Raw genomic sequence first — 25,984 nt, 5'->3', positions numbered from 1 at the left:
ATTACTCCTTAACCTACCCTGTCTGAAATCAGGAATAGTGCCCTTTTTATTACTCTTCTGTTAGCTAATAGGTATTTATTCACACTGATCACATTCTGTGATCAGCTGGTCTTTTCCACAGCACTCCAATCTAGCACCCATAGTTGCTACTCACATCTTGGACTTTCTTACAAGCTGCTGTTATGATTTCTGCCCAGACTGCACTGGCTAGAGATAGATGGGTCTGAACCAAAATCCTGGGTCCAAACACACCCAGATTTTGTGAAGGTTCAGAAACTGAACCAGGATGATGGCCCAAACCGCAGAGCTGTCTCACCCCTCTACCTGGCCACACCAAGTCCCTGGATCCAGACATACCCACATTTTGGGATGTTTGAAGTCTGGACCTGAATTTTGTGACTCAGTGCCCTCTCTGGCATTATTGTGATAGCACTCTGTGTGAGTGAAGCCTCTTGTTCTCCCACACACACATACAGTAGGAGGGAACCCACAATAGCTAGTGAATGGACAGCCATCTCCACTAATCCCTTTTAAGTAATTTAAGAGGCTCACTGGATTTATCCATTGGGGTTTTATTGATGCTCTCTAGTCCTTGGCTCTAGGATTATCTCAGTACTGATTAGACATAAGCGTGGGCCTAATGGCTAGATCCCAGCACCCTCAAACTTTGGAGGAATGGAGATGAAATCTAGATCTGGATCTGAATTCTTTGACTCAGGCTTATCTCCAATAGTGATGCAACCCCTCCCCCCAGCAGAGTTGGGGAAGCCATGGCTTCTTGGCTGCCTATCTCTCTGCCCCAGCTTAACACTGTGGGGCAACTATTAGTCCTGGCAGAACATCCTGAAGAGCTGTCACTCTCTGAATTGCTATTGACCAATTAAATTGCTGCATTTCAATGGACCTCATGACCAGAGTCTTAGCCCCTCTCTCTGAGACTCATCTCCAAAGGGCTCACTCCATCCTTTTAGCCCAGGTTTTCTAGTTCCTTTATAGATAATTTAGATTCGATACTTATAACCATAGCCTTCTAATTTCAGTCCTTCTATTGATCCATTGGCTCAGAATAATCAGACCTATTTTTGGCTTGGAACTTGTTCAATAATCAGTAAAGAAGATGCTAGAGCTAGAGGAGTTATATATATATCCATCATGCTGCTATTCAAATCTTGTTGTTTACAATTTTTAGCAATTCTAAAGTCGTATAGAGCTGATAACCTCAACATCTAAATTGCCTTAAACATTCTCAGATCTTCTGCCCTGACAGTGCATCAGTCAGAAATGATTCTTAATTATCCCACAAGGTAACAAAAGACACATATGGGTGTGTCAATGATAACTAGGTGAAATCATATTCACCTACTGCAAAACATGTCAAATCATGGCTTCACAACCAGTATTGACTCCACTGGAATGCTTCCTAGAAGTAAAGGTCCATGTGCATGAATCCCTTTGTGGGACCAGAGCATAATCCTGACTTGGTCCTTCCATGCTATTTCCATGTCAGCCTCGGGGTCACATTCAGCATTGATATAAATGGTGGTGTGAATTGATGAGTAAATAGGAAAGTAGCTTTAATTGTACCTGACTGGCATGCAGTTGATGGGCAAGTGAGTGCAGGTTACATGCTGAGTGGGACTGAAGGGAATGTATCAGCAAAGGATGAATAGGAGGGTGAAAAAATAGCCCACCAGACACAATATCAAGGTCAATGTAACATAAAACTTTTCTCCTCATCATTGTCTTGTGTCCCTGAACCTTGTTCACTGAGAATCAAATTTGAAATTAATCTAACCCTAGCCAATACACATTTTTGTTTTGCTAACGCGGTGTCAAAATCATCAATTACTATATTTGTGACACAAATAGATGATCATTGAAATAATGTAAGAGCGGATATATTTTGCAGTATTAACCCATTGCAAATATATAGTAAAAGGCTTCAGAATATAGTCTCTGGTAGAAGAATGGAAATATCCTTTAGCCCTGGTCTACACTAGGAATTGAGGACGAATTTAGCAGTGTTAAATCGATTTAACCCTGCACCCGTCCACATGATGAAGCCCTTTTTTTTGACTTAATGGGCTCTTAAAATTAATTTCCTTACTCCACCCCCAACAAGGGGATTAGTGCTGAAATCATCCTTGCTGGGTTGAATTTGGGGTACTGTGGATGCAATTAGATGGTACTGGCCTCCAGGAGCTATCCCAGAGTGCTCCATTGTGACCGCTCTGGACAGCACTCTCAATTCAGATGCACTGGCCAGATAGACAGGAAAAGGCTCACAAACTTTTGAATTTCAATTTCCTGTTTGGCTAGCATGGCAAACTGCAGGTGACCATGCAGAGCTCATCAGCAGAGGTGACCATGATGGAGTCCCAGAATTGCAAAAGAGCTCCAGCATGGACTGAACAGGAGGTACGGGATCTGATCACTGTATGGGGAGAGGAATTTGTGCTATCAGAACTAAGTTCCATTTTTCGAAATGCCAAAACATTTGTCAAAATCTCCCAGGGCATGAAGGACAGAGGCCATAACAGGGACCCGAAGCAGTGCCACATGAAACTTAAGGAGCTGAGGCAAGCCTACGAGAAAACCAGAGAGGCGAACGGCTGCTCCGGGTCAGAGCCCCAAACATGCCGGTTCTATGATGAGCTGCATGCCATTTTAGGGGGTTCAGCCACCACTACCCCAGCCGTGTTGTTTGACTCCTTCAATGGAGATGGAGGCAACACGGAAGCAAGTTTTGGGGACGAGGAAGATGATGATGTGAGGTTGTAGATAGCTCACAGCAAGCAAGCGGAGAAACCGGTTTTCCCAACAGCCAAGAACTGTTTCTCACCCTGGACCTGGAGCCAGTACCCTCTGAACACACCCAAGGCTGCCTCCCGGACCCACCAGGTGGAGAAGGAACCTCTGGTGAGTGTACCTTTTAAAATACTATATATGGTTTAAAAGCAAGCATGTTTAATGATTAATTTGCCTTGGCATTCGTGGCTCTCCTGGATATACTCTCAAAGCCTTTGCAAAAGGTTTCTGGGGAGGGCATCCTTATTCCATCCACCATGGTAGGACATTTTACCACTCCAGGCCAGTAGCACGTACTTGGGAATCATTGTAGAACAAAGCATTGCAGTGTATGTTTGCTGGCGTTCAAACAACATCCATTCTTTATCTCTCTCTGTTATCCTCAGGAGAGTGATACCATTCATGATCACCTCGTTGAAATAGGGTGCTTTTCTTAAGGGGACATTCAGAGGTGCCCATTCCTGCTGGGCTGTTTGCCTGTAGCTGAACAGAAATGTTCCCCGCTGTTGGACACGGGGAGGGTGGAGGGGCTAGCCACATGCTGGGGAGAGGCAAAATGCGACCTTGGAACAAAAGCACATGTGTTATGTATGTAATGTTAACAGCAAGGTTTACCGTGAAAGAGTGCACCCATTGTTCTATAAAATGTGTCTTTTTAAATACCACTGTCCCTTTTTTTTTCTCCACCAGCTGCATGTATTTCAAGGATCACAGGATCTTCTCCTTCCCAGAGACTAGCGAAGATTAGAAGATGGTGAAATGTTTCTGAGCTCATGCTGTCCTCCCACACTGACAGAGCACAGACGAATGCATGGAGGCAGACAATGTCAGAGCGCCGGAAAGCACAAAATGACCGGGAGGAGAGATGGCAGGCTGAAGAGAGTAAGTGGCGGCCTGAAGAGAGGGCTGAAGCTGAAAGGAGGTGGCAGTGTGATGAGAGGAGGCAGGATTCAATGCTGAGGCTGCTGGAGGATCAAACTAATATGCTCCAGCATATGGTTGAGCTGCAGGAAAGGCAGCAGGAGCACAGACCGCTGCTACAGCCCCTGTGTAACCAACCTCCCTCCTCCCCAAGTTCCATAGCCTCCTCACCCAGACGCCCAAGAATGCGGTGGGAGGGCCTCCAGCCACCCAGCCACTCCACCCCAGAGGATTGCCCAAGCAACAGAAGGCTGGCATTCAATAAGTTTTAAAGTTTTAAACTTTTAAAGTGCTGTGTGGCCTTGTCCTTCCCTCCTCCCCCACCCCTCCTGGGCTACCTTGGTAGTTATCCCCCTATTTGTGTGATGAATTAATAAAGAATGCATGAATGTGAAGCAACAATGACTTTATTGCCTCTGCAAGCGGAGATTGAAGGGAAGAGGGGAGGGTGGTTAGCTTACAGGGAAGTAGAGTGAACCAAGGGGTTGGGGGTTTCATCAAGGAGAAACAAACAGAACTTTCACACCGTAGCCTGGCCAGTCATGAAACTGGTTTTCAAAGCTTCTCTGATGCACACCGCACCCTCCTGTGCTCTTCTAACCGCCCTGGTGTCTGGCTGTGCATAACCAGCAGCCAGGCGATTTGCCTCAACCTCCCACCCCACAATAAACATCTCCCCCTTTCTCTCACAGATATTGTGGAGCGCACAGCAAGCAGTAATAACAGTGGAAATATTGGTTTCGCTGAGGTCTAACCAAGTCAGTAAACTGCACCAGCACACTTTTAAACGTCCAAATGCACTTGCTCAGCCTGTAGTTGAACAGCTCCTGACTACTGTCCAGGCTGCCTGTGTATGACTTCATGAGCCATGGCATTAAGGGGTAGGCTGAGTCCCCAAGGATAACTATAGGCATTTTAATATCCCCAACAGTTATTTTCTGGTCTGGGAAGAAAGTCCCTTCCTGCAGCTTTTGAAACAAACCAGAATTCCTGAAGATGCGAGTGTCATGTACCTTTCCCAGCCATTGCATGTTGATGTTGGTGAAATGTCCCTTGTGATCCATCAGTACTTGCAGCACTATTGAAAAGTATCCCTTGCGGTTTATGTACTCGCCAGCTTGGTGCTCCAGTGCCAAGATAAGGATATGGGTTCTGTCTATGGCCCCACCACAGTTAGGGAATCCCATTGCAGCAAAGCCATCCAGTATGACCTGCACATTTCCCAGGGTCACTACCCTTGATATCAGCAGATCTTTGATTGCGTTGGCTACTTGCATCACAGCAGCCCCCACAGTAGATTTGCCCACTCCAAATTGATTCCCGACTGACTGGTAGCTGTCTGGCATTGCAAGCTTCCACAGGGCTATTGCCACTCGCTTCTCAACTGTGAGGGCTGCTCTCATCTTGATATTCGTGCACCTCAGGGCAGGGGAAAGCAAGTCATTAAGTTCCATGAAAGTCCCCTTATGCATGCGAAAGTTTCGCAGCCACTGGGAATCGTCCCAGACGTGCAACACTATGCGGTCCCACCAGTCTGTGTTTGTTTCCTGGGCCCAGAATTGGCATTCCACTGCATGAGCCTGCCCCATTAGCACCATGATGCCTACATTGGCAGGGCCCGTGCTTTGAGAGAAGTCTGTGTCCATGTCCTCATCACTCTCGTCACCGCGCTGACATCGCCTTCTTGCTAGGTTTCGCTTTGCCAGGTTCTGGTGCTGCATATACTGCTGGATAATGCATGTGGTGTTTAATGTGTTCCTAATTGCCAAAATGATCTGAGCGGGCTCCAGGCTTGCCATGGTATGGCGTCTGCACAGAAAAAAGGCGCAGAACGATTGTCTGCCATTGCCCTGATGGAGGGAGGGGTGATTGATGACATGGCTTACAGAGTTGGCTTACAGGGAATTAAAATCAACAAAGGGGGTGGCTTTGCGAGAAACTGAATGGCCGCCTCAAGGGTAGAACTCAAAACCTCAAGGATAGAACTCAAAACTGGGTTTAGCAGGCCATTGATTTCACAGAGGGAGGGAGGGAGGAGAAAATGAATACAAAACAAATCTGGTCTATTTCTTGTTTTGAGCCACTTCATCTATCTTTGTACATCATGCTGGCAGCAGACTGTGCAGTACGATTGCTAGCCATCGTCACCTCCTGGATGCTCAGCAGAAGATGGTGCACTATGACTATTGGCCATTGTCTTCTGCTAGCTTCAGATTAAAAGACAGTGCACTGCTGGTAGGACTCAATCACCATGAGACGAAACAAGGGAAATGACCTGGCTGAGTCACTCCCATGTTTGCCCAGGCGCCCGGTTAAAAGAGCACCCAGGACTACGTCGACGACGGCTACCAGTCATACTGCACTGTCTGCTGCCAAAAGGCAATAAACTGCTGCTGTGTAGCAATGCAGTACCATGTCCGTCAGCACCCAGGAGACATATGGTGATGGTTAGCTGAGCGGGCTCCATGCTTGCTGTGGTATGGCGTCTGCACAGGTAACTCAAGAAAAAAAGTGCAAAACGATTGTCTGCCCTTGCTTTTACAGAGGGAGGGAGGGAACGGGGGCCTGATGATATGTACCCAGAACCATCAGTGACAACTTTTTAGCCCCATCAGGCACTGGGATTTCTACACAGACTTCAAATGGGCGGCGGAGACTGCGGGAACTGTGGGATAGCTACCCACAGTGCAACTCTCCGAAGTCGACGGTTGCCTCGGTACTGTGGACACACTCTGTTGACTACATGCACTTAGAGCATTTGTGTGGGGACACACACAATCGACTGTATAAAAACGCTTTCTACAAAACCTACTTCTATAAATTCAACCTAATTTCGTAGTGTAGACATACCCTTAGTCACTGAAAGGCAGGTCTAGACAACAAACTCTAAGCATGGAGAGGCCATTGAAACGCCACATCAGGAATCACGCCAGTCCTTGTGCTTAACTCAAATGATCTATTCTCTAGGCCCTCTACCATTGTCGTTTTCATGGGCTCCTCCTCTCTCTTCCTTCAATCTTACATGGTTGTAATCCAAACCACCAAAAGAAAAAGAGAGTTGACCATAATGTAAAATAGACCATAACTCTGTAGGTCATAGACTCAGCCACAGGAAATATCCATCCAAGGTGTGTAGGTCTCTGGCACAATGACATGATCTGTCACAGGTCATCTAAATATCCAAGGTAGAATGGTTTACATAGTCCCTTCTTGTGGAGTTGTGTCATTTAATGGGGAAGAAGTCCGTAACTAAGAATACATCCCAATCAGGCTGCATGGGAGCTCTTCAACTGAATTAACAGGGTAAACTTCAAATGAAGAAAGGAAAGGAAAGGAAAAAGACTAAGGATAATGAAACAGTCCACAAAGTCTGAGAGTGGAGTAGTATGAATAATCCTGTTCTGAGTCTGGCCTGTAGTGTAGACGTTCTTGTTGACCATCTCAGGAGAGATGTAGCTATGGACTTAATCATGTGCTTCTATTTCCAAGAGACAGCCCTGATGGAAGACAAAAGAGCTAGCCCTCTAGGAGCTGGGAAAGTGAAGCACGGGAGATGATGCTAAAGAGATTGCCAGAGAAGCAAGGATGTATTGCTTCCTCAGAAGTCTCCAGCCAGCAAGAAGAGTACAAACTAAAGAAGCAGAATAGTGATGGGGGACATATGGCTACCAAGACAAATAGGTAGAAAGGACAGTTAAAAGAGGGAAAGAGAAAAGGGGAATGGAGAGAACCGAGAAAGTGAGGAGGTGGGGTTAGGGAAATGGAGGGACTGAGGGATTGGGAAGGGATGTATAAACTAGTGGAGAGAGGGAAGAAAAGGGGAAATGAAGACAGTGACATAGGGTATGAGGAAGGGAGGAAATAGATGATGTTGGCGGGGGGGGAGATGATGAACTTGGGCATGGAGTGAAGAAAAGGAAAGGCACAATGGAAGAGAAATTCAAAAGGTTGCGATGAAATGAAGAAGGAAAAGAAAATCCTACTCTATGGGGATTAAAAGAGCTAATACAAATGGGGGCGAGGGAGGAAAAAACTAAATGAAGAAATGGAAAAAGGGAAAGAAAAGGTGTCACATGGTTTTCCGTACTTTTAACTCCGTCTCTTTGGCAGAAAAGGGGGCTCTGGAGGGAAAATTTTGCTGAGAACTGTTAGAAAACATAATTTTGTCACTGAACCTCAGCACCTATTTAGCTAATTCAAGCCCTGGCGTAGCCATTAGCTTACAGCCATTAAACTGTACCAGCAGGTACTTGTGGGAGATTGATTGTTAGAGTGAGGAGGAGCAGCAACCATTAGAGATCATGTGGATCTACACATCTGTGAGGTTCACCAGGATGTGTCAATATGCCCTGAATTAACAATTAAAAAATGATGTTCTCTGTTACTATACAATCAGACCAGATTGCGAACTATCAACTACCTGATTGGAAGACAAGACAATGTCATATAAATAGAAATGGTCACTTTTCCTTCCCTCTTTTAAAGTGTAAATATTGCGTGCATTTTGAACCATAGTGGCTCATCATTCGTCTGTGCTGCCCACTGGAAAAAGGAAATGTAAAAAATGTGCAGACTGCAAGTTGCTTTCGGATGTTATTCTGAAGCAATGACAGCTCTCTACTACTGGCATTTCTGAGCTCAGATGTACTCTGAAAGCTCTCAGCAGTTGTACTTTTGTGTTATATATCAAACAGGGAGTGGAAACTGTTGTATGCGATCGTAAAGTCAGTTTCTGAGTGACTCGTACCAAAAGCTCTCAGAGTTAAACAGAAACCAAGAGAAACTGCAAAAGGTAAGATTGTTATTTTTGTGGGGGAGCTAATTTGTAATCTTTGCTGTACTTTTTCTTTTAAGAAGTTTAAAATGTATCAGTTAACAATACAACTTAGTTTTATACTGCATATTTCACTCACGTGGCAAAGATAGGATGGAATGAAAGAATAATTTTCAGAATGGAAGATAGGCTAGAGAATTTTTTTTTAAAAATAGGAAGATTCATGGAGAGCATATAGAAATACTAGGTGATTGTAGTGCTGAGGAAATTAAGATAAAGGAGTAGCATCAGAACTCTGGAGGGAAGCTAGTTTTTTCTGTTTAGCTGAAGGGTGGATTTCTTCCAATGTATATAAAGTGATTTGTAGATCAGAGTTATGAAGCATTAGAAGTTCTTACATAATTTTTAGCTGTAAAATTTCAAACCAGATTTTCTACTGCTGTGATGTGGCTATCAAGAAAGAAACAATATTCAAAAAGGAACAATTATAGTTTTTTCCCATTCTTGTAAGCTCTATAGCTGAAATCAATAAGATTTCTAAAATTTTACTGATATGTCATTGTGTAAAAGAGAACATTTAGATTTTTAGCGGGAAATATGGAACAACCTAAACAAATCTATTAGTATCTCAGGTAACTGTTATACATATATCTATAGATCTCACTTAAATGTAAGTGGGTGTTTTTGTCTAATGGATTTTTATTAATGGAGCAAATCCTTGTACAAGACAATGCCCTGTATAACATGTTAACTCCTGGTAAAAGAAGAGTTCCTTTCTATTCCATTCCTCCTTTCTATTCCATTCCCATTTTCCAGTTTTTTCTAATACTTTTTTTTATTTCATTTGTACCCTTTATATCTTTCCAAGCGATCAGATACCATGATGATGTATAAGAATGTAAGTAGATAGCTTTACACTGTGCTTAGCACAGTGGTGTCTGAAATAAAGTCTAGGTATTGTTAAGCACATGGCAGAACGCACAATGGAGAATGTAAACAGAATAGTCTGGCTAAAACTCACATTGTTTTAATGCTAGCTGTAATTCACCTTTAATAACAGCTTTTTGAAATGATACAGTAAGAAAAAGAAGAGGGATGTGTTGGTTAGCTGAGAATGGACTTTGTCTTTTTTACTCATGTAACAAGGGTGAAAAATATTAGCTAAGAATTAAAATGGAAAGATTTATATTTCAAACAGAATTAAACCAAGATACTGTTCCATTTTTGCCTGAGTACTCTGGGAATTTATTAAGTCAAAATTCCCCTCGCCCCCTCCCCACCACACCATTGACTCATAGACTCTTAAACAGGCCAGTTTGTCAGTCTCTCTTTGAGTGGGTAGGGAAAGCACCAATAGCAGAACTTTCGGAAAGCTGCAGTAACTGGTTTGGGTTCAAACATCTATCATTACGGTCACAGTGGCTTTGAAAGCTTGTGTGAGCATGCTACCACCCCTTAGTTTTTTGGGAGCACTGGGCTGAGCCGTGCAGCTCAACACTTTTTAGTTATTACATTTTTCTTCCAGGCTTTTCTTATAAAGCTGCGAATAAATTTGATTTCAAGTTTTGCCTGAGTAAGGACGCCAGGTTTAGGCCCATAGTCTTGGTATGGGATAGCACAGGTTACTGCAGTGTGCATTTCCCTGCTGCTCTGCCAATGAACCCTAATCCTCACTTGCAACACCCCCTAAAAATCAGTTATGAGCTGATTTATTTCTGTTGAGCAGAAGCTGCCAGTTATGCTGAACTCTGCAGTGGTTTCTTAACATGCACAAATGGTGGCTAGACCACCACCACCACCACTTTCACTTAGGCTCAGGTCTGCAGTCCAGTATCCGGTGCAAGTGGGCACAGTGCATGGGTTGGGGTTTGAAGGCAGGGAAAGTAGAATTCACCCCACATGGCTTGGAGCAACAGCAGAGTTGCTCTGTGATGGCTTCTGCAGCCCAGTGGGTAGAATAGAATGCCCAAATGCCTAGAATAGCCTCTGTGGATCTTTATGCAGTGCCTCCAGAGGAGCGGTTTAGAAGATCCATACAGTGGTAGATTCCCTCAAACACAGTTTCATTGCAGGGGTCCTGTCCAGTGCTGCCTGGTTTGCAACTAGCCCCATCAAAGACACCAGTGAAAATGGCTCCTCATATTAGAATGTAAGAATGGCCATAGTGAGGCCATGTATATGCTACTAATTAAATTGACATAAGTTACATCACTCAGGGGTGTAAAAAAAATCCAGATCAACTTAACTCGGCTATGTTGGCGGGAGATGCTCTCCTGTCAAGATAGCTTCTGTCTCTCGTTGAGGTGGATTAATTATGTCGACAAGAGAGCACCCTCCCATCGACTTATTGCGTCTTCACCAGACCTGCTAAATCAATGCTGCTGCATCGATTGCAGCGGCATCGATTTAGCGCCGTAGTGAGTCCAATGGCCCATCTAGCCCAGTATCTTATCTCTGACAGTGGCTAGTGCCAGATGCTTATGACAGCTGGAAGTTTAGGGACACCAGGATGGTTGCATTGCTGACCAGCTTGGCTAATAGCCTTTGAGGGATCTTTCCTCCATGAATTTTTCTAGTTCCTTTTTGAACCCAGTTATACGTTTGGCTTTCACAGCATCACGAAGTCCACGAGTGGACTGTGTGTTGTGTGAAAAACTTCCTTATGTTTGTTTTGAACCTTCAACCTATTAATTTCATTGAGTGACCCCTAGTTCTTGTGTTATGTCAAGGAGTAAATAACACTTTCTCCACACCATTCATGGCTTTATAGACCTTTATCATATCTCCCCTTAGTTGTCTCTTTTTTAAGCTGAACAGTCCCAGTATTTTTAATCTCTCCTCCTATGGATGGCATTACATACCCCTAATCATTTTCATTACCCTTCTCTGTAATGAAATTCTAATATACCTTTTTTCAGATGGAGCGGCCAGAACTGCACATAGTATTCAAAGTGTGGGCATACCCTGGATTTATATAGTGGCATTATGATATGTTCTTTTTTATTATCTGTCCCTTTCCTAATGGTTCCTAACATTTTGTTAACTTTTTTGATGCTGCTGCACATTGAGTGGATGTTTTCAGAGAACTATCCATGATGACTCCAATATCTCTTTCTTGAGTGGTAACAGCTAATTTAGATCCCCCTCACAGCCGTGGGAATGGTTGCCCCTTAGTGCATTGATCTGGAATTGAACAAATCATATTTGTAGAATAGAGCTGATTACTATTCATGATAATGTTTTAATTATTATTTTTAAAAAAAATCCCTCTTTGCTGAGTGGGTAAAGAATTCAACGTATATATTAATGGTATCATCATCAAACAGTCATATTTTCCTCCTAACTTATGCAATGGTCCATGCACAACCTGCGAGTTGAAATTGCATAGTTTTGGCAAAAGCAAACTGGCCAACTTGTTTAGCAGGGGTCACCTACAACCGTTGAGGCTTGCTTGAGGATTCAGGTTTATTCCTTAAAAGTGCTTGAATACTCCAAGTGAAACTTGAGCAAGTGCATCTCCACTCTCTAGCCTCTATTTTCATAAGATACCAGAGGGTTTCGCTAGTTCTGTCCCCCATAAAACCCTAGAATACTTCTCTCAATAGGCACTGTGACTACCCTTATTTTAGGTGCTTTCTAGGGTGAGCCCAGATAGCTTCTCCAACCACATAATGTCAGTTGAAATTCTCCCCCTTCCTGGGATCATGAAGGGTCTCAAGCTGGATCATTCCTCTCATAAGTAGACTTCAGGGGCACTGGCAAGGTAGACCTCCTTCTCTCTTCAGGTGTCCTCCCTGTTCCCCATTCAGGAAGAGTAAGACTGGGAAATGCTCTCTGATCTTGCTAGTGCCTCTTAACTACCCACTTGCTGCATGTTGGCTCTGAGAAATCTCACAATGCCCTGCATGAGAATTATTGTTCATTAGCTATAAAGTACAGGTAATCTGCTTGGCATGGCACAAGGTGCAAATAAAGATGGTCCCAGCCCCAAGGAATTTACACAACCCCAGTTTGTGGTGGAGTTTAGTATGATGCACTCAGAATATCAGAGGAGACAACAGCAACTGAATGGAGACGGTAGGAGTAGGCAGGCGTGCTGCTATTACTAACAACAGTAGTGTCTACAGCCTCCAACTGAGATCAGGTTCTCATTGCACCAGGCACAGTACCTACAGATAGTAAAAAACATTCAGTCTGTGTGATGTCAGTATGAATAAGGGGAAGAGGCTAGCCAAACAAACACTCACTGATCATCCCATGACAGGAGGGGATGAGTTTGTTGCCATCCCAAAGGGAGCCAGAGCGCACCCCTACACCAGGAGGCACTTACTTGTAAGTAGAGGTGTCCTGGGGCTCTAGCTGAGAGTAGGGAGGTTTTGTTGAAGGAAAGACGTTCCCAGACAAATTTAGTGTTGTTTCAGATTTTAATCCTGCAGGCTCAGCCAGCCCTCATGAATACTTACTCTGTAGTTAAATCGGCGAGGCCTTGATTATTAATAAAAAATGATAGCCTCCATTTATAGGGAACCTTTACTACCACATCACCTTTCCATAGTCACGCCCCACTGAAGTCCAGTCACTTCATGGGTAAACACAGGAGCTGCTTAAAAGCACAGAGCAACACTATACAACAGTTCAGGTCAGGAAAGGGAGGAGAATGCTGTATCCAAATACAGGGGGAAGAAATTTAGGTAGCAGAATACAATTATCTGAGCTTCAATTGGTTCAAGACAGCAGGGTTAACAGTCCTTCTCAGAGAAAGTTTAAGGACAGCACCTAGGTGGGACCTTCATATTAGTCTCCTTGTAAAGATGGTATCGCAAACAGCGCAATACGGCCGAGTGCTGAACAGGCACCATAGCTCAATCCTGATTCAGAAATTGGTGCTAAATACAGAATCATAAACATCACTTTGATTAGACTCGAGAGATCTCCTTTCTAAACACTGGCCCAGTTCAACATTGTTTAATTTGTGAGACAGGCTCACAGCACCATGTGGGATGGCTAATTGCTGTGAGTCTCATACTAGCTTTGCAACTGTCTTCTGGCATTTTTAGCTGTATTTTTTCCTCGCAGCTTTTGCCTCTTGCAAAACATCTGCATGTTCTGAGTTATGGCAGGTTGTTTTCAACCTTTTTTTGTTTGTGGGCCCCTAAAACGTTTTGAGTGGAAGTGCAGATCCCTTTGGAAATCTTAAACAGAGTCTGCGGACCCCCAGAGGTCCAGAGACCACAGGTTGAAAACCACCGTGTTAAGACATTTATGCACCAGCCCCCACAGCCTGCAGGAGGAAGTGCAAGTTTGAAGCCCACTGGATAGAGTGTGTTCAAAATGTGCTGTATCACCTACCTGATTTACTTGATAACTGAAACACAGTAAACTGGCAGGGGAGAGGGATATGGGGGGAAACGAATTACATTAGCTAGTCTCAGGCATAAAGTAAGGAAGCATTCAGATACCATAATGATAATATCCATAAGAAGATGGACTGAGGAATAGATGGATTAGATAGAAGCTTCTTCATGCAGTTATGTCAATGCTCCAAAATCCTGAAGTGTTAAATCATGGCTATTCCACTGCATGTCCTCTGAAGCAGACATCACCAACCATGTTGAATCATGCCCTAGATCAGTGGTTTTCAAACTTTTTTAGATTGTGTATCCCTTTCCAAATGTACTCTACCGTCTACCCCCAGCTAAGATAGGCAAAGATGACATATGGGGTGGAGGGGGGGGCACATGGGGTCATGTCCTCCCACAGATTTCTGCCTTCTCTTTAACAACAGTTTCTAGAGGTTTTCACACTGGGAGCAGCCCCGCCAAGGGGACATGGAGGAATGTTCAGGAGGGAAAGCGGCAACACCAGGCAGCTCAAGCCAGCCCTGCTTGGAGCACCCACGTCCATCCCCTCACTCCACCCAGCCTTCATGGATTGAGGGGGCCACAACCAAAATTGTAACTCAAAAGGGGGGTGACAAGCTCAAAAAGTTTGAAAGGAAATTTCTGAGTTGCACAGCAGAAAGGAAATGTACACCAATGTGGTTGCAGTTTTAATTGAAAGGAGATTAAATGTTGATTAAATTGCCAAGTTTTACTAAATAAAATAAGTTGTCCTCCATTACAGGATTTTTCTCATATACCCCCTGGTGAAAGCTTACATACCCCTATGGGAATGCATAGCCTAGTTTGAAAACTACTCACTAGATCAACTGGAAAAAAATGTGCACATTAGTCTCTCAGCTTGTTCCATAATCTGCAACTAAAACAAAGAGGACATTAAGACATATCTGCTTTTGCACATATTGGGCCAGACCCATTAAATGGCTAGCAAGGGATTATGTTTTAATTTTTAGCCTACAAATGGCAGTCAGTCAGGATCTATTTTATGGATTTTCACTCCCTGCCCTCCCCAAAGGAACTCCCATTGGCCACAGTGCATGAAGCGAGCAACTACGGATTCAGACCCTTGTCAAAGTGATAACTGTGTATCTGAATTTATAGTAGAGTGGTGCATTTACAACTAACAGCAAGTTTTATAGCAATGAAATGCCAGTTTTCCACCAATATGGAAGCGTGATCAGTACCATTCTTGCTATTCATTATAATGGGAATGCTGATTAAAAGAGAAAGAGGAGTTAAGATTTATAAAATTTAAACTCACTTCCATCCCCCACTGGTGATTTCACCTCAGGTTCACAACTTGGTGTGTATTAAAAGGCAGAATCATGAATTATTAAGCTTTGATTATTGATGCACAAGGAAACAGCTTTAAATTCTAAGTTAGCCATAAAAAACACAAAACATTCCCATCTCTCATCTTCCAGTAAGGTCAAGGCAGTGTGGGCTAATATATATTTGGCAACTTGACATATTAGAGCAACAGCAAAAACTCTGGCTGTATGGACAAACAGTCACAAGAGTCTTGGGGCTCAGGGTTCGAATACAGTATAATGCCCTCAACATGATATAATATTAGAAGTATCTGTACATTCTAGCAGTAAGAAAACAAAGGAACTTTGGTCTTCACACACTGTTTCAGGGTAACAGTTAGACCCCTGTTGTTTACAGCAAAGAGAATTATGTTAGATGCTGAAGATAACTAGCAAAACCCAGATGGCCACTTCTGAGAGAAACCAGGTTTGGGGCTAAAGCAGGGAAAATCTCAGAGAGGTTCTCTCCTCATGGAGATATCTCCTCAGTTAGTCTGTCAGAGAATGCAGTTTGTCTCCTGCCCCCACAGAACAAGATGAAGAAATAGAGAAAACTGTTTGAAAGAGCAAAATATTTCTTCTCAACCGACATTTTTGTAAAGGTAACAGCCCTGAACTTTATTAATATTATGGTAGGGCCTAGACACCCCCAAAAATATATTGGAAGAGGCAATTCATGGCCTGAAGAGCTTATAAAAAATAGGAAGCTATAACCCTCCCCCAAACTTAAGAGTCATCACCCCATCTCCTTTATTTTGTCACCCCCGGTTGTCATCATAGGAAAGAGAAGTCTAGGTACATGACATTGTTAGTATTATAATATTTCTGTTTATATGGCATTCATAGGAAACAGTTATTTTTGCTCATTGCTATTCTCCATATTCTCTTTTATAGGCTCCATAAGAGAAATAGGAGAAACAGAAGGGTATTACAGTCAGCAGTGACCCCACAGCCACCACCCAAAGAGAAGGTCGGTAATAAGCAACTAAAACTTGTGTACAATATCTGATTAACACTCTATCCACATTTTCTTTTCAATGGTACTTTATATTATGTTACAGCACATACATTAACTGTACATCTAGCATGGTGTGTGTACAAGACAGGGGGGTGGGAATTTGCTGCTGGTATAGACCAGCTGCAAGTTACTACTCCACTCCCCTGGAGCAAGGAGGGCACTTGGGAGGGAGTTGTGACTCAGAGGGTTTCTCTAAGGTAAAATGCCTCCTTGAGCGACTCCTGGGGTAGTGCATCTTTCAGACCACTTCTTGCTCAGGGCTGTACTTCATGACATTAATTAGCAGGGGTGCCATTTCAAATTTTGATGGGAGGGGGCAACTTTAACCATGATTCCAGGGGCTACTTAGGCACCCAAAAACTCTAGATTGTTTGCAGATAACAACTTAGAATTTAGCAGACAGGAGCGCTGTATCTAATTCCTATGTAAAGAAAAAAAATCTACAAACACCAATTAAAGCCATAGTTTAAATTGATATGTGAATTTAGAACAATCAGGAGATAATGCAAACTGACGTACCAGTTTTTGAGCCTTAACACAGATATCAGAAATATAAGTTTGATACTTTATACGCTATCTTTAGTAGAGAGAAATAAAAATAAAATCTGTTTATAATCTGCGTACTTTCTCTGACACACAGTGTTATTGCCCTTATCTACTCTATTTTAGTCAACTGTTTTCACTCCACTAAAAATGCATTTACTTTATTTTTAACATATATGATCAAGGGTTTTTTTTGTCTTTTATTAAAAGAGGAATTTATTTTTCTAAATATTTTGGCATATGTGTATCAATCACAATCATGTATGTGACTCATTAACATTTAAATCCATCATTACTATTAGTATCAAACTTAAACCACATTTATTTTTGTATGAATTTTAAATTATTTTACAGATATAATTAAAACACAATTTGAAAATAGGTGAGCTTATCTGTACAGTGTCTAAAGTTATGTATTTAGCTAATTTTTTTAAACTTGCACCAGTAAGATGAGCACAAGCTAAATGTACATTCTAGAATGACACTATTATTTGATTATATCACTTTAAATAATGAATGACAGAGCATAATATGAAAAGGAGTACTTGTGGCACCTTAGAGACTAACAAATTTATTAGAGCATAAGCTTTCGTGAGCTACAGCTCACTTCATCGGATGCAACTCACGAAAGCTTATGCTCTAATAAATTTGTTAGTCTCTAAGGTGCCACAAGTACTCCTTTTCTTTTTACGAATACAGACTAACACGGCTGCTACTCTGAAACAGAGCACAATATGGTAATAAAAGTAATAATGATAATTACTCCAGCTGGCAAAGGTTAGGTAGTTTAGAACTCACTAGTCAAAGAATTAATTTTAAGCATAAGAGAAATAAAATTATGAAATGCACAGTCCAATCAAAAAAACCAACAGTATTGTAATTCTTAATGAACTTTGAAAGAATAAAATTGCAGAGAATATATGTGCCTTGTGCAGTTGGACAGGAAGTACCAAGAAGTACCAGCAGGAAATATCAGCAACAACAATAATACAAGTGTGTGTGTGTGTGTGTGTGTGTAAGAGAGAGAGAGAGAGAGAGTGTGTGTGTGCGTGGGAGACTGTGTGTGCCCCTAAGTGTCAGCACACTGTCTCTTTAAGCTGAGCATTCAGGAGTCTGAAGCTTTGTTCAGTACAGCAGCAGCTGCAGCCCCCACTCCTGGGTCAGAGGCACCAGTGCAGACAAGCTCCCTGTCCTCCCACCCCACCTCTAGCATCGGGCAAGCTCCCCCAAAGCCCTGCCAGCCATGGATCAGCTTCCTAAAGCAGGGGAGACTGAAGCTGGGCAGTTGGAGCGCGGCGGCTGCTGACTGGGTACCCAGCTCTAGGAGGGGTGGCTATGGGGCGGGGAGCGCTAAAGCAAATTTTGGGGTGGCTATAACCCCTGCAATTCCCTCCTCCCCCAGTGCCGTCCCTGTACCTGGCTGCATATCACTGCAGTGCTCTGCCTGGATCTGGGGTGTGCGCCATGAGCAGACCTCTGGTATGAAACTTGGGGGGGGCCAGCAGGTGTTCCTTCCACCCTCCCCAAATGGCAGCCCTGTGAGCTAACCCAGTGCTTTGTCTCATTCTAGATCTACCAAACCCTGGTTCTGCAATCCTTACTCATGTGAGAAGTCATTATGGACTAAATTGTGCCCCAATTCTCATACTGAGCAGTATCTTACTCCATAAATTGTCCCTTTGAATTCACTCACATGCATAAGGACTGCTGGATTTACCATTCTGTTCCAGGATTTGAATGTGCAAGTTACAGTGAGCCATGATCCTCAGCTGATGGAAATTAGCAAGCTCCATTGAAGCCAGTGACTAATTTACACCAGCTGAGGATTTGGCCCAGCATATTTAAGAGACCTTTTTCTGTGTGAAGAAATGCCTGATGCAGGAAGCACCATCCACCCTACTATTTTGAGGCTCCAGATTTGATTTGAAATATAAAAGTCAAGACACCCATTCTGCTGTGCTATCTACAATGAATAGAATTTACTTGTATAAATAACCCCATTTGCTTCCCCTTCTCTTAACCTCTATCTGTTGTTACACTATGAGCTACAAAGGCAGAGACTGTCCCTTCTTGAAGGGATGGGAAATGTCTGGTGCATTGTGGGCATTACCTTAAACCAATAATGAATATATAGAATGACAATACTTTATGGAAGATGCTATTAATACATTTTTTTATTAAGTATAAAAGATAAGTCACGGTGTTGTGCCTGCCAAAATCTGACCTGTCAAAAAAAATATTGCCACTTAAACAGGAGAAACAAAATAGAAAAAAAGGAAGTTACTTATGGTTTATAATTAGACACAGAAAGTCTTCGTAATACCATAAATTGAAGGTAAACAAGCATGCAGAACATGTGAAACATGATTTTCTCTTTTAGCACCTTGCTGGGTTTTATATTGTATTTTTGGCTAAAATGCCATACTTTTTTGTTTGGAATTTTCCAGTTGCAGTTTCTCACTTTGCTTGTATTTTTTCCTCTAGTAAAAATTGTCATTCTTCTCATGGGGTGACTCAGAATATCACAAGCATCAATATCTATAGCTATATATGGAATCCCTGCAGCGAAAGCATAATTTACAAAAAAATTCAGTGCTTGATTTTTCTATATTTCTTCAGTGTCTCCTGAAGCTCCCCAGTGCACAGGGAGAGGAACACACTGCTACAGCCCTTCAGGCTAAGATTTTCAGGAGAGCCAAAGGGAGTTTCATGTCCAAATCCTATTGAACATCTTTGGGAGTTGAGTGCACAACTCTCTTAGGCTCTTTTGAAATATTCTAAACTTAAAGGGTAAAGCATTCTTTCCCTGTGTACTACTAGGCCAGTTCTGCTAGCTAGTGCCTAGCAGGTGGAGCCATTGTTCCAGCTAGTCTCTACTTTTCTTCACTTTTCTTTTTGGGTTACTGTAGGAAAATGGGTTTGTAAAGGGGGAGCAGTCTGTGAACTTTCCTGAGTGCAAAGACTGCACTTCTATTTAGCTGTATGCAGGCTGTGCAAGGAGAGGGAGACTCCTTACTTTTTCCCCTCTCACTGTGTGCCCTTTTAAGGACTAAGCAGAATCTAGCCTTTGAGGTTATGATGCCTTTGATGAATTATGTTAGGTAATTATGTAATGTCTATTATTTAGTGCAAGTGTAATGACATTGTGTTGTAATGGAATTAAGGGAAATATTTCAGGAGGAGTAAATACAGAGTGAATGATGGTGACATTTACACAATAAACCAGAGTGGGAAAAACACTGAGGCTATTTTACTCAGGTACTGGTTCACTTAGAGAAGCTCCACCCTCCATTTTACCAAAGTTGTTTGTGTGTGTGTGCAACATGTATGGCTTGCGTAAATTGCACTGCAGTGCACTACCCCCTCACTTGCATGTGGGCCATTGATGTAGGGCCAAATCTATCTTGCCTTACTCACCTAGGTAATCCTAGTTCAGTAATGTGAGTAAGATTTAACCTTACTGGCTGGATGAATCTTGCTGGGAACCACCATGCAAGAGAAAGCTTATAAAAAACACTCCATTCAGAGATTTTTTAAAAATGAAGCTGTTTTATACGCTGAGCCTGCAAACACTTATACACGCTTAACTTTACTCATATGAGCAATCCTATTGAAGTCCATGGGACTACTCACGTAAATAAAGTTAAGCACGCATAAATTGTGCAGATTTGGGACCTTAGTATCCAGACAGAGATGAAATCATTTTAGTATCACAAATTCAGAACTTTAAAATAAATTCAGTGCTACATGTTAGAGAAAATCAGGTTAATGTGAAGAGGGAAAAATAAACGTCAAGCTACCCTGTACAACTATTAGCCTCCTTTGTTCAGTCATCAGAATGCCTAATTCTAGAACAACAAAATAGGTGACGTAATATCTTTTTATTGGACCAACTTCTGTTGGTGAAAGAGACAAGTGTTCAAACTATACAGAGCTCTTCTTCAGGTCTGTGAATGACAACATTGAACCTGTTACCTAAAACTCAGAGGAACTGAGATTAATACATGCGGTATTGGGTCATGGTTTAATTGACCTTGTTCTATATGCCCCAGTCTCACAAACATTTGCACTTCTGAGTAATTTAACACATTGAGTAGTTCGATTGAACTCAATGGGCTATTCATGTGCACATTTGAAGGGTAAAGGCCTTATTTTATTTCTTGAGCATTGTCATCTAATGCTACTGTTGTGCTCAGGAAAGCAGGCAAAGGCATTGGGTGGGAAGCACAGACATAGGATATTTATTTAATTGGAATTCTACTATAATAAAAAGGTGGGCCTTTCCCAGGCACCCCAACACCCATTACAAAAATGAGAAGTAAACTAAACAGAAGCTTATCCTGGAGTAGCCTCCTACTAGAGTTATGGGGGCAAACAACTTGTTTTAAGAGAGAGCTGGACAAATTTTTGAGTGCAATTGTATGAGAAGATTCTTTGTGATGGTAGGGGGCAAAGCTCAACAGCCTAGAGGCTCATGTCTGGTTTACATCTTATGTTCCTAAAGCTCTCATGCTTCAGCATTTCAGCCGGCCACTAGCAGGGGTCAAGAAATGAATTTTTTCCCCATTTTTAAAAATCTCCTTCCTCTGAGCATCAGGGATAGCCATGGCTGGAAATGGGTCACTGGGTAGGGTGGGCCAGGGCCTTGAGATGGCGCTGAGCAGTCTCTCTTGCAGGTGCTTGGCTGGCTGGTTTTTGCTGACATGCTTGGGGTGTAGCTCATTGCCATATGTAGGCTTGGGAAGGAATGTCCCCCAATTCAGATTGGCAGTGACCCTGGGGTTTTTTTGCCTTTGTGGTGTTTGGGTGGGAGTCACTTGTCAGGATTAAATAAGATATATCTCATTTAATCATTTCCTTGCCATTGCAGGGTGCTTGAGCACTGGTGCACCTGGGTTCCTCCTATTCTCTGCCAGTGACACATATTAATGTAGTCTCCTGTGGGTCTCATTTACTTTACTCTCATTTCAGTTGTTGGGGTTATTGTGCGGGTGCTGAGGGGGTTCCAAGACATTTGGGTTGTTGTAGACAATCACTTATCATATGTTAATGGTATATTCAAGTTGCTTTCAGCAGCTCAGTTTGTCATTTGCAGGGGACTTTACCTCAACAAAATACTGGGTGTGTGATAGATCTTTTTATGAGATGTTTCATCTATTAGCAAAAAAGTTACATTTTAAGAAACTTTAGTATCAGCACCTTCTTGTGAGAAGGTAGGTTGGAAATGCAAGATATTATAGTGATATCAACTGCGAGGAAAAGCAAACATGTAGTCACTCTTTTACTTTCAGTTTCAAGGGGAAACCTGTTAACTGGCTGCCGAAGTAACCGATGGAACAAGTGAAACATTAGTGGAAGAACTATGCTCAAAAATCATGTTCGCAGAACACAAAATAGCATTTTTCCCTAGAATGGAGTTTGGCTAGGAGAAAAGGCCACCATTTTGTGACCTGACATTCTGGGTTAGCATAACAGCATTTGCACTGACGGAAAGGTCAGATTTTCAGATTAATATATCAGCCTCATTTACATGAGAAATAGATTCTTTTCTGCAATGTGGCAGTAGTCCGAGACCTTAGAGGTTTTCAGCACATACGAACTGTAATTGTATGGTTTCACTCAGATGAGAAAAGTGCTCCTTCTTTTGGGTAAATATTGAAAATTCCTTCTGTGGGTGACTTTTATGAAAGGTTCTTAAATTTTGGACATTTCTGGCAGCTTAGGTTATTTTATCATTGCAAAATTATGGAAATAAAATATTTTTACTTAAGGAATTTGTCTTAAGCACCAAATTCAACATTGGTGCAACTCTACTGACATCAGTGGTGTTACAATAGGGATGTATTTGGATCAATGCGGTTATTAACATAAAGGAAGACGTAGGTACTACTTGAAGAGCTCATTACTTTATTAGTCATGCAGCACACTAGACTCCATTGCAGATTCCCAGGCATGACTACTTGGCGTAGGAACTATCCAGTCTATCTACTTAATCAGTACCTAGGGACACATAGTGATGCAGTGTACAAAGGCCCCTTGTCAGGATGTCTGCTGCCCCCAAAAAGTGCAACTAGGCATAAGAAGGTCCTTCCTTTTAAGCAGATACCTCAGTTTGTGGGAGAGAATTTGATAAAAACCACTTAGTTATTAGCAAATAAGGGTGTACTAGGGTCAGAGAAGTGTTCTGCTTAAAGACGCATAACACTGGATTAAATGATGCAGGTGTCGTGATTAGACTGGTCTATACTTTCTTCTTATTCTGCAGTGGCCTTGCTCTCACTTTCACTGAAGATGACAAAGGACTTGATTTTTTGAAGTGCTGAGCACTCACTGATCTTGATGAAGACAACGGGAACTGTGTTGCTCAGCATCTTAAAAAGCAGGCCCATCTTGGATAAAAAATAATTTAAAGTTTCTTCCAAGATTTCATACACACACATTATACATATATATGGAGAAGGAGAGAGCGCTTTCAAAAAAGCATACTCCCACATGGCATTATATTAGTCAGTAATTTTCCTCATTTTCTTTCAGCTGCAGGTCTGCATCTGTTTTGACATCTGGGGGCTGAGAAAACTGGCTGTGAAATACCTCCAGATGGATGATTTTGAGGATGCACATGTATTTATTGCTTACAGCACCACATAGTGAATGCTCCTTATTCCAACCTGCACCTTGCCTTCATGCTGAGCTTCCTTTTATCAGCACCACAAGCAATTATATTCAAGAGGCATTTGAGAAGGAATGTGACCAGGTCATAGATGACTTACTCACCACAGGACAAAGTTTCTTCCAAAATCAGAATAGATGACATAGAAACTGAAATAACGTAAAAGTGAAGCCCGAAGGAAATGTCATGTGTAGTTTTTACCTTAGGACAATCTGGTCAGCAAGAAGCTTTAGAGGAATAATGTTATCAAGCCTTGCAAGCAACAATCTTACTTAGTTAGATGAACACAAAGTAAACAAGATACTGTGAAGAGCAAAATAATGCTGTACAAGAAAGCAAAGGGATGCAAAGGAACGAGACAAGTAAATGTTAAGTTTGCAGCTTCTCCAGTATTTTTCAATTATTACCTATCTAGGAAATTTGACGATAGCTGGAAATTCCATTGGTAACGTAACTTCTCATTATAGTTCACATCTGTGCTAAATGAAAATAAACATGACGATTGACAGCTCAATCTGTTACAACAATACTGATATTAAGTGTTACTATGCAATTACATACTCTTTGATTCTGGTCCCTGGATTAATAGGGAATGTTTTAGCTCTGTGGGTCTTTTATGGCTACATGAAAGAAACTAAAAGGGCTGTGATATTTATGATCAATCTAGCCATTGCTGACTTAGCACAAGTTTTATCCCTGCCTCTAAGGATTTTCTACTACTTGTCTGGAACATGGCCCTTTGGAGAAGGTCTCTGTATATTTTGTTTCTACCTTAAGTATGTAAATATGTATGCAAGCATCTACTTTTTGGTTTGCATCAGTGTAAGACGATTTTTGTTTCTTATGTACCCATTCAAATTCAGTGACTGCAAACGTATATATGATGTGTACATCAGTATTGCTGGGTGGATTGTCGTCTGCATTGGCTGTTTGCCTTTTCCTCTTCTAAGAGTTAGCCCTGGTAAGAAGAATATCTCTGAGAAGTGCTTTGCAGATCTTCCCATAAAGGACATTGACCTTTCCAACTCCATTGTGATGATGACCATAGGTGAGATGATTGGGTTTGTAACTCCTCTGCTGATAATTCTGTATTGCTCATGGAAGACTATCCTATCATTAAAAGAAAAGAATTCAATTTCCCATGACTTTGGAGAGAAAAAAAAGGCTTTAAAGATGATCCTCACCTGTGCTGTGGTATTTCTGATTTGCTTTGCACCTTATCATATCAGTTTTCCTTTAGATTTCCTTGTTAAATCAAAATGGATAAAAAACCAATGTGCCCGAAATGTGATTTCAATATTTCATGCAGTGGCTTTGTGTCTTGCGAGTTTGAATTCCTGTGTAGACCCAGTCATATACTACTTCACTACAGATGAGTTCAGAAGACGACTTTCAAGACAAGATTTGCAAGACAGTATTCAGTTACACAACAGAGGTTATACGAAAAAGCATTCCAGAACTGTGTAATAAGGTGAAGTGGTGGAATATTAATATTGCACTTTCTGAAATGATTAAAAGTATGTTCATCATCATATTCATGTGGCCTAGCATATTGAGGAAAATTCTGAAGTCCTTTCTCAGGCAAACATCTGTTGATTTCAATGAGCATTGGACTGATTAAAGAACTGACAAAGGACTTGAGGATTTGACCTTTTTCTTGCAACCCTTTTGTGAATATTGAATTTAAACAACATGGTATGTATATTATAAAAAGAATTGATATGGTGCCCAATCCAGAACTGACCAAACTGGAATAAAATAGCTTTGTTCATGTGAAACTGATGAGAGTGAGGTTGAGATTTCACTTGTTGAATGGAGGTAAGGGCCAGGACACTAATTCTGCGTCCAGCTATTGCTGTCTATAGGACAGGGAACATGATGGATGTGACCTGTCACTACCCTCCTATATCAGCTTTCAGCCATGTGATATGCAATACACATTGTCCCACTGGTCACAACCACAACACGTCCACTTCTACAACTCTGCAATGCCTTGCAGAGGCCCTCAGAAGATATCTCATATATGTCCACATGCCCCTCTGAGAAAATTCTCTGCTACTTTGGCCAAGAGTGCAGAAGAAATGCATCATTTCTGCTAATTTGCGGCTTAACGTGCCTATGTAAGAAGGCTCAGTATTTGGCTGAGGCCACTAATCCCACAAACTACACCTAGGTTAGACAAGCGTGATAGGGCGGCCCGCACCAGCAAAAACTGATTGGCTATAATGCACAAATAGACCTAGCTGAGGAGAAACCACACAGTACAGTTTTGGTGGATTATGTAAAGAGGAGAAAGTAATATGCTGGAGGCATGGCCTGTGAGGCTCCGTATAGTGCAAATTCTGTGCAGATTAGGTGCAACAGTTTACATCCACTACCCATCTCCATGCCTTTCTGTAATATCTACTACCCTGCCACATGCTGGCGACTGCTGGCTGGGGTTGAGCATGGCCCAGTAAAGCTCTTTGATTTGGATTTTCCTATGTGGCCTGGATTTGGCCCTAAAATAAGAAGCACTTGGCAAGATATTATTTATTTTTG

General features: G+C 42.0%; 1 protein-coding gene across 2 annotated transcripts; it reads left to right on the top strand.

The window, feature by feature from the left end:
• The first annotated feature begins 8,211 nt into the window (after positions 1-8,211).
• On the top strand, positions 8,212-25,225 carry GPR174 (G protein-coupled receptor 174). Of its 2 annotated transcripts, XM_038416552.2 has the most exons (3): positions 8,227-8,521; positions 16,107-16,182; positions 23,308-25,225. In XM_038416552.2, exon 3 carries the CDS (start codon positions 23,927-23,929, stop codon positions 24,908-24,910), a length of 984 nt encoding a protein of 327 aa, XP_038272480.1. In that variant the 5' UTR covers positions 8,227-8,521; positions 16,107-16,182; positions 23,308-23,926; the 3' UTR covers positions 24,911-25,225. The 2 variants fall into 2 exon arrangements, with proteins under 2 accessions (XP_038272481.1, XP_038272480.1); XM_038416553.2 differs by lacking the exon at positions 16,107-16,182 and having other exon boundaries at positions 8,212-8,521.
• Positions 25,226-25,984: the final 759 nt, after the last annotated feature.

This window comes from Dermochelys coriacea, chromosome 9 (genome assembly GCF_009764565.3).
Source record: "Dermochelys coriacea isolate rDerCor1 chromosome 9, rDerCor1.pri.v4, whole genome shotgun sequence".
Taxonomy (NCBI): domain Eukaryota; kingdom Metazoa; phylum Chordata; order Testudines; family Dermochelyidae; genus Dermochelys; species Dermochelys coriacea.
This window is presented reverse-complemented; position numbering and strand designations above follow the sequence as displayed.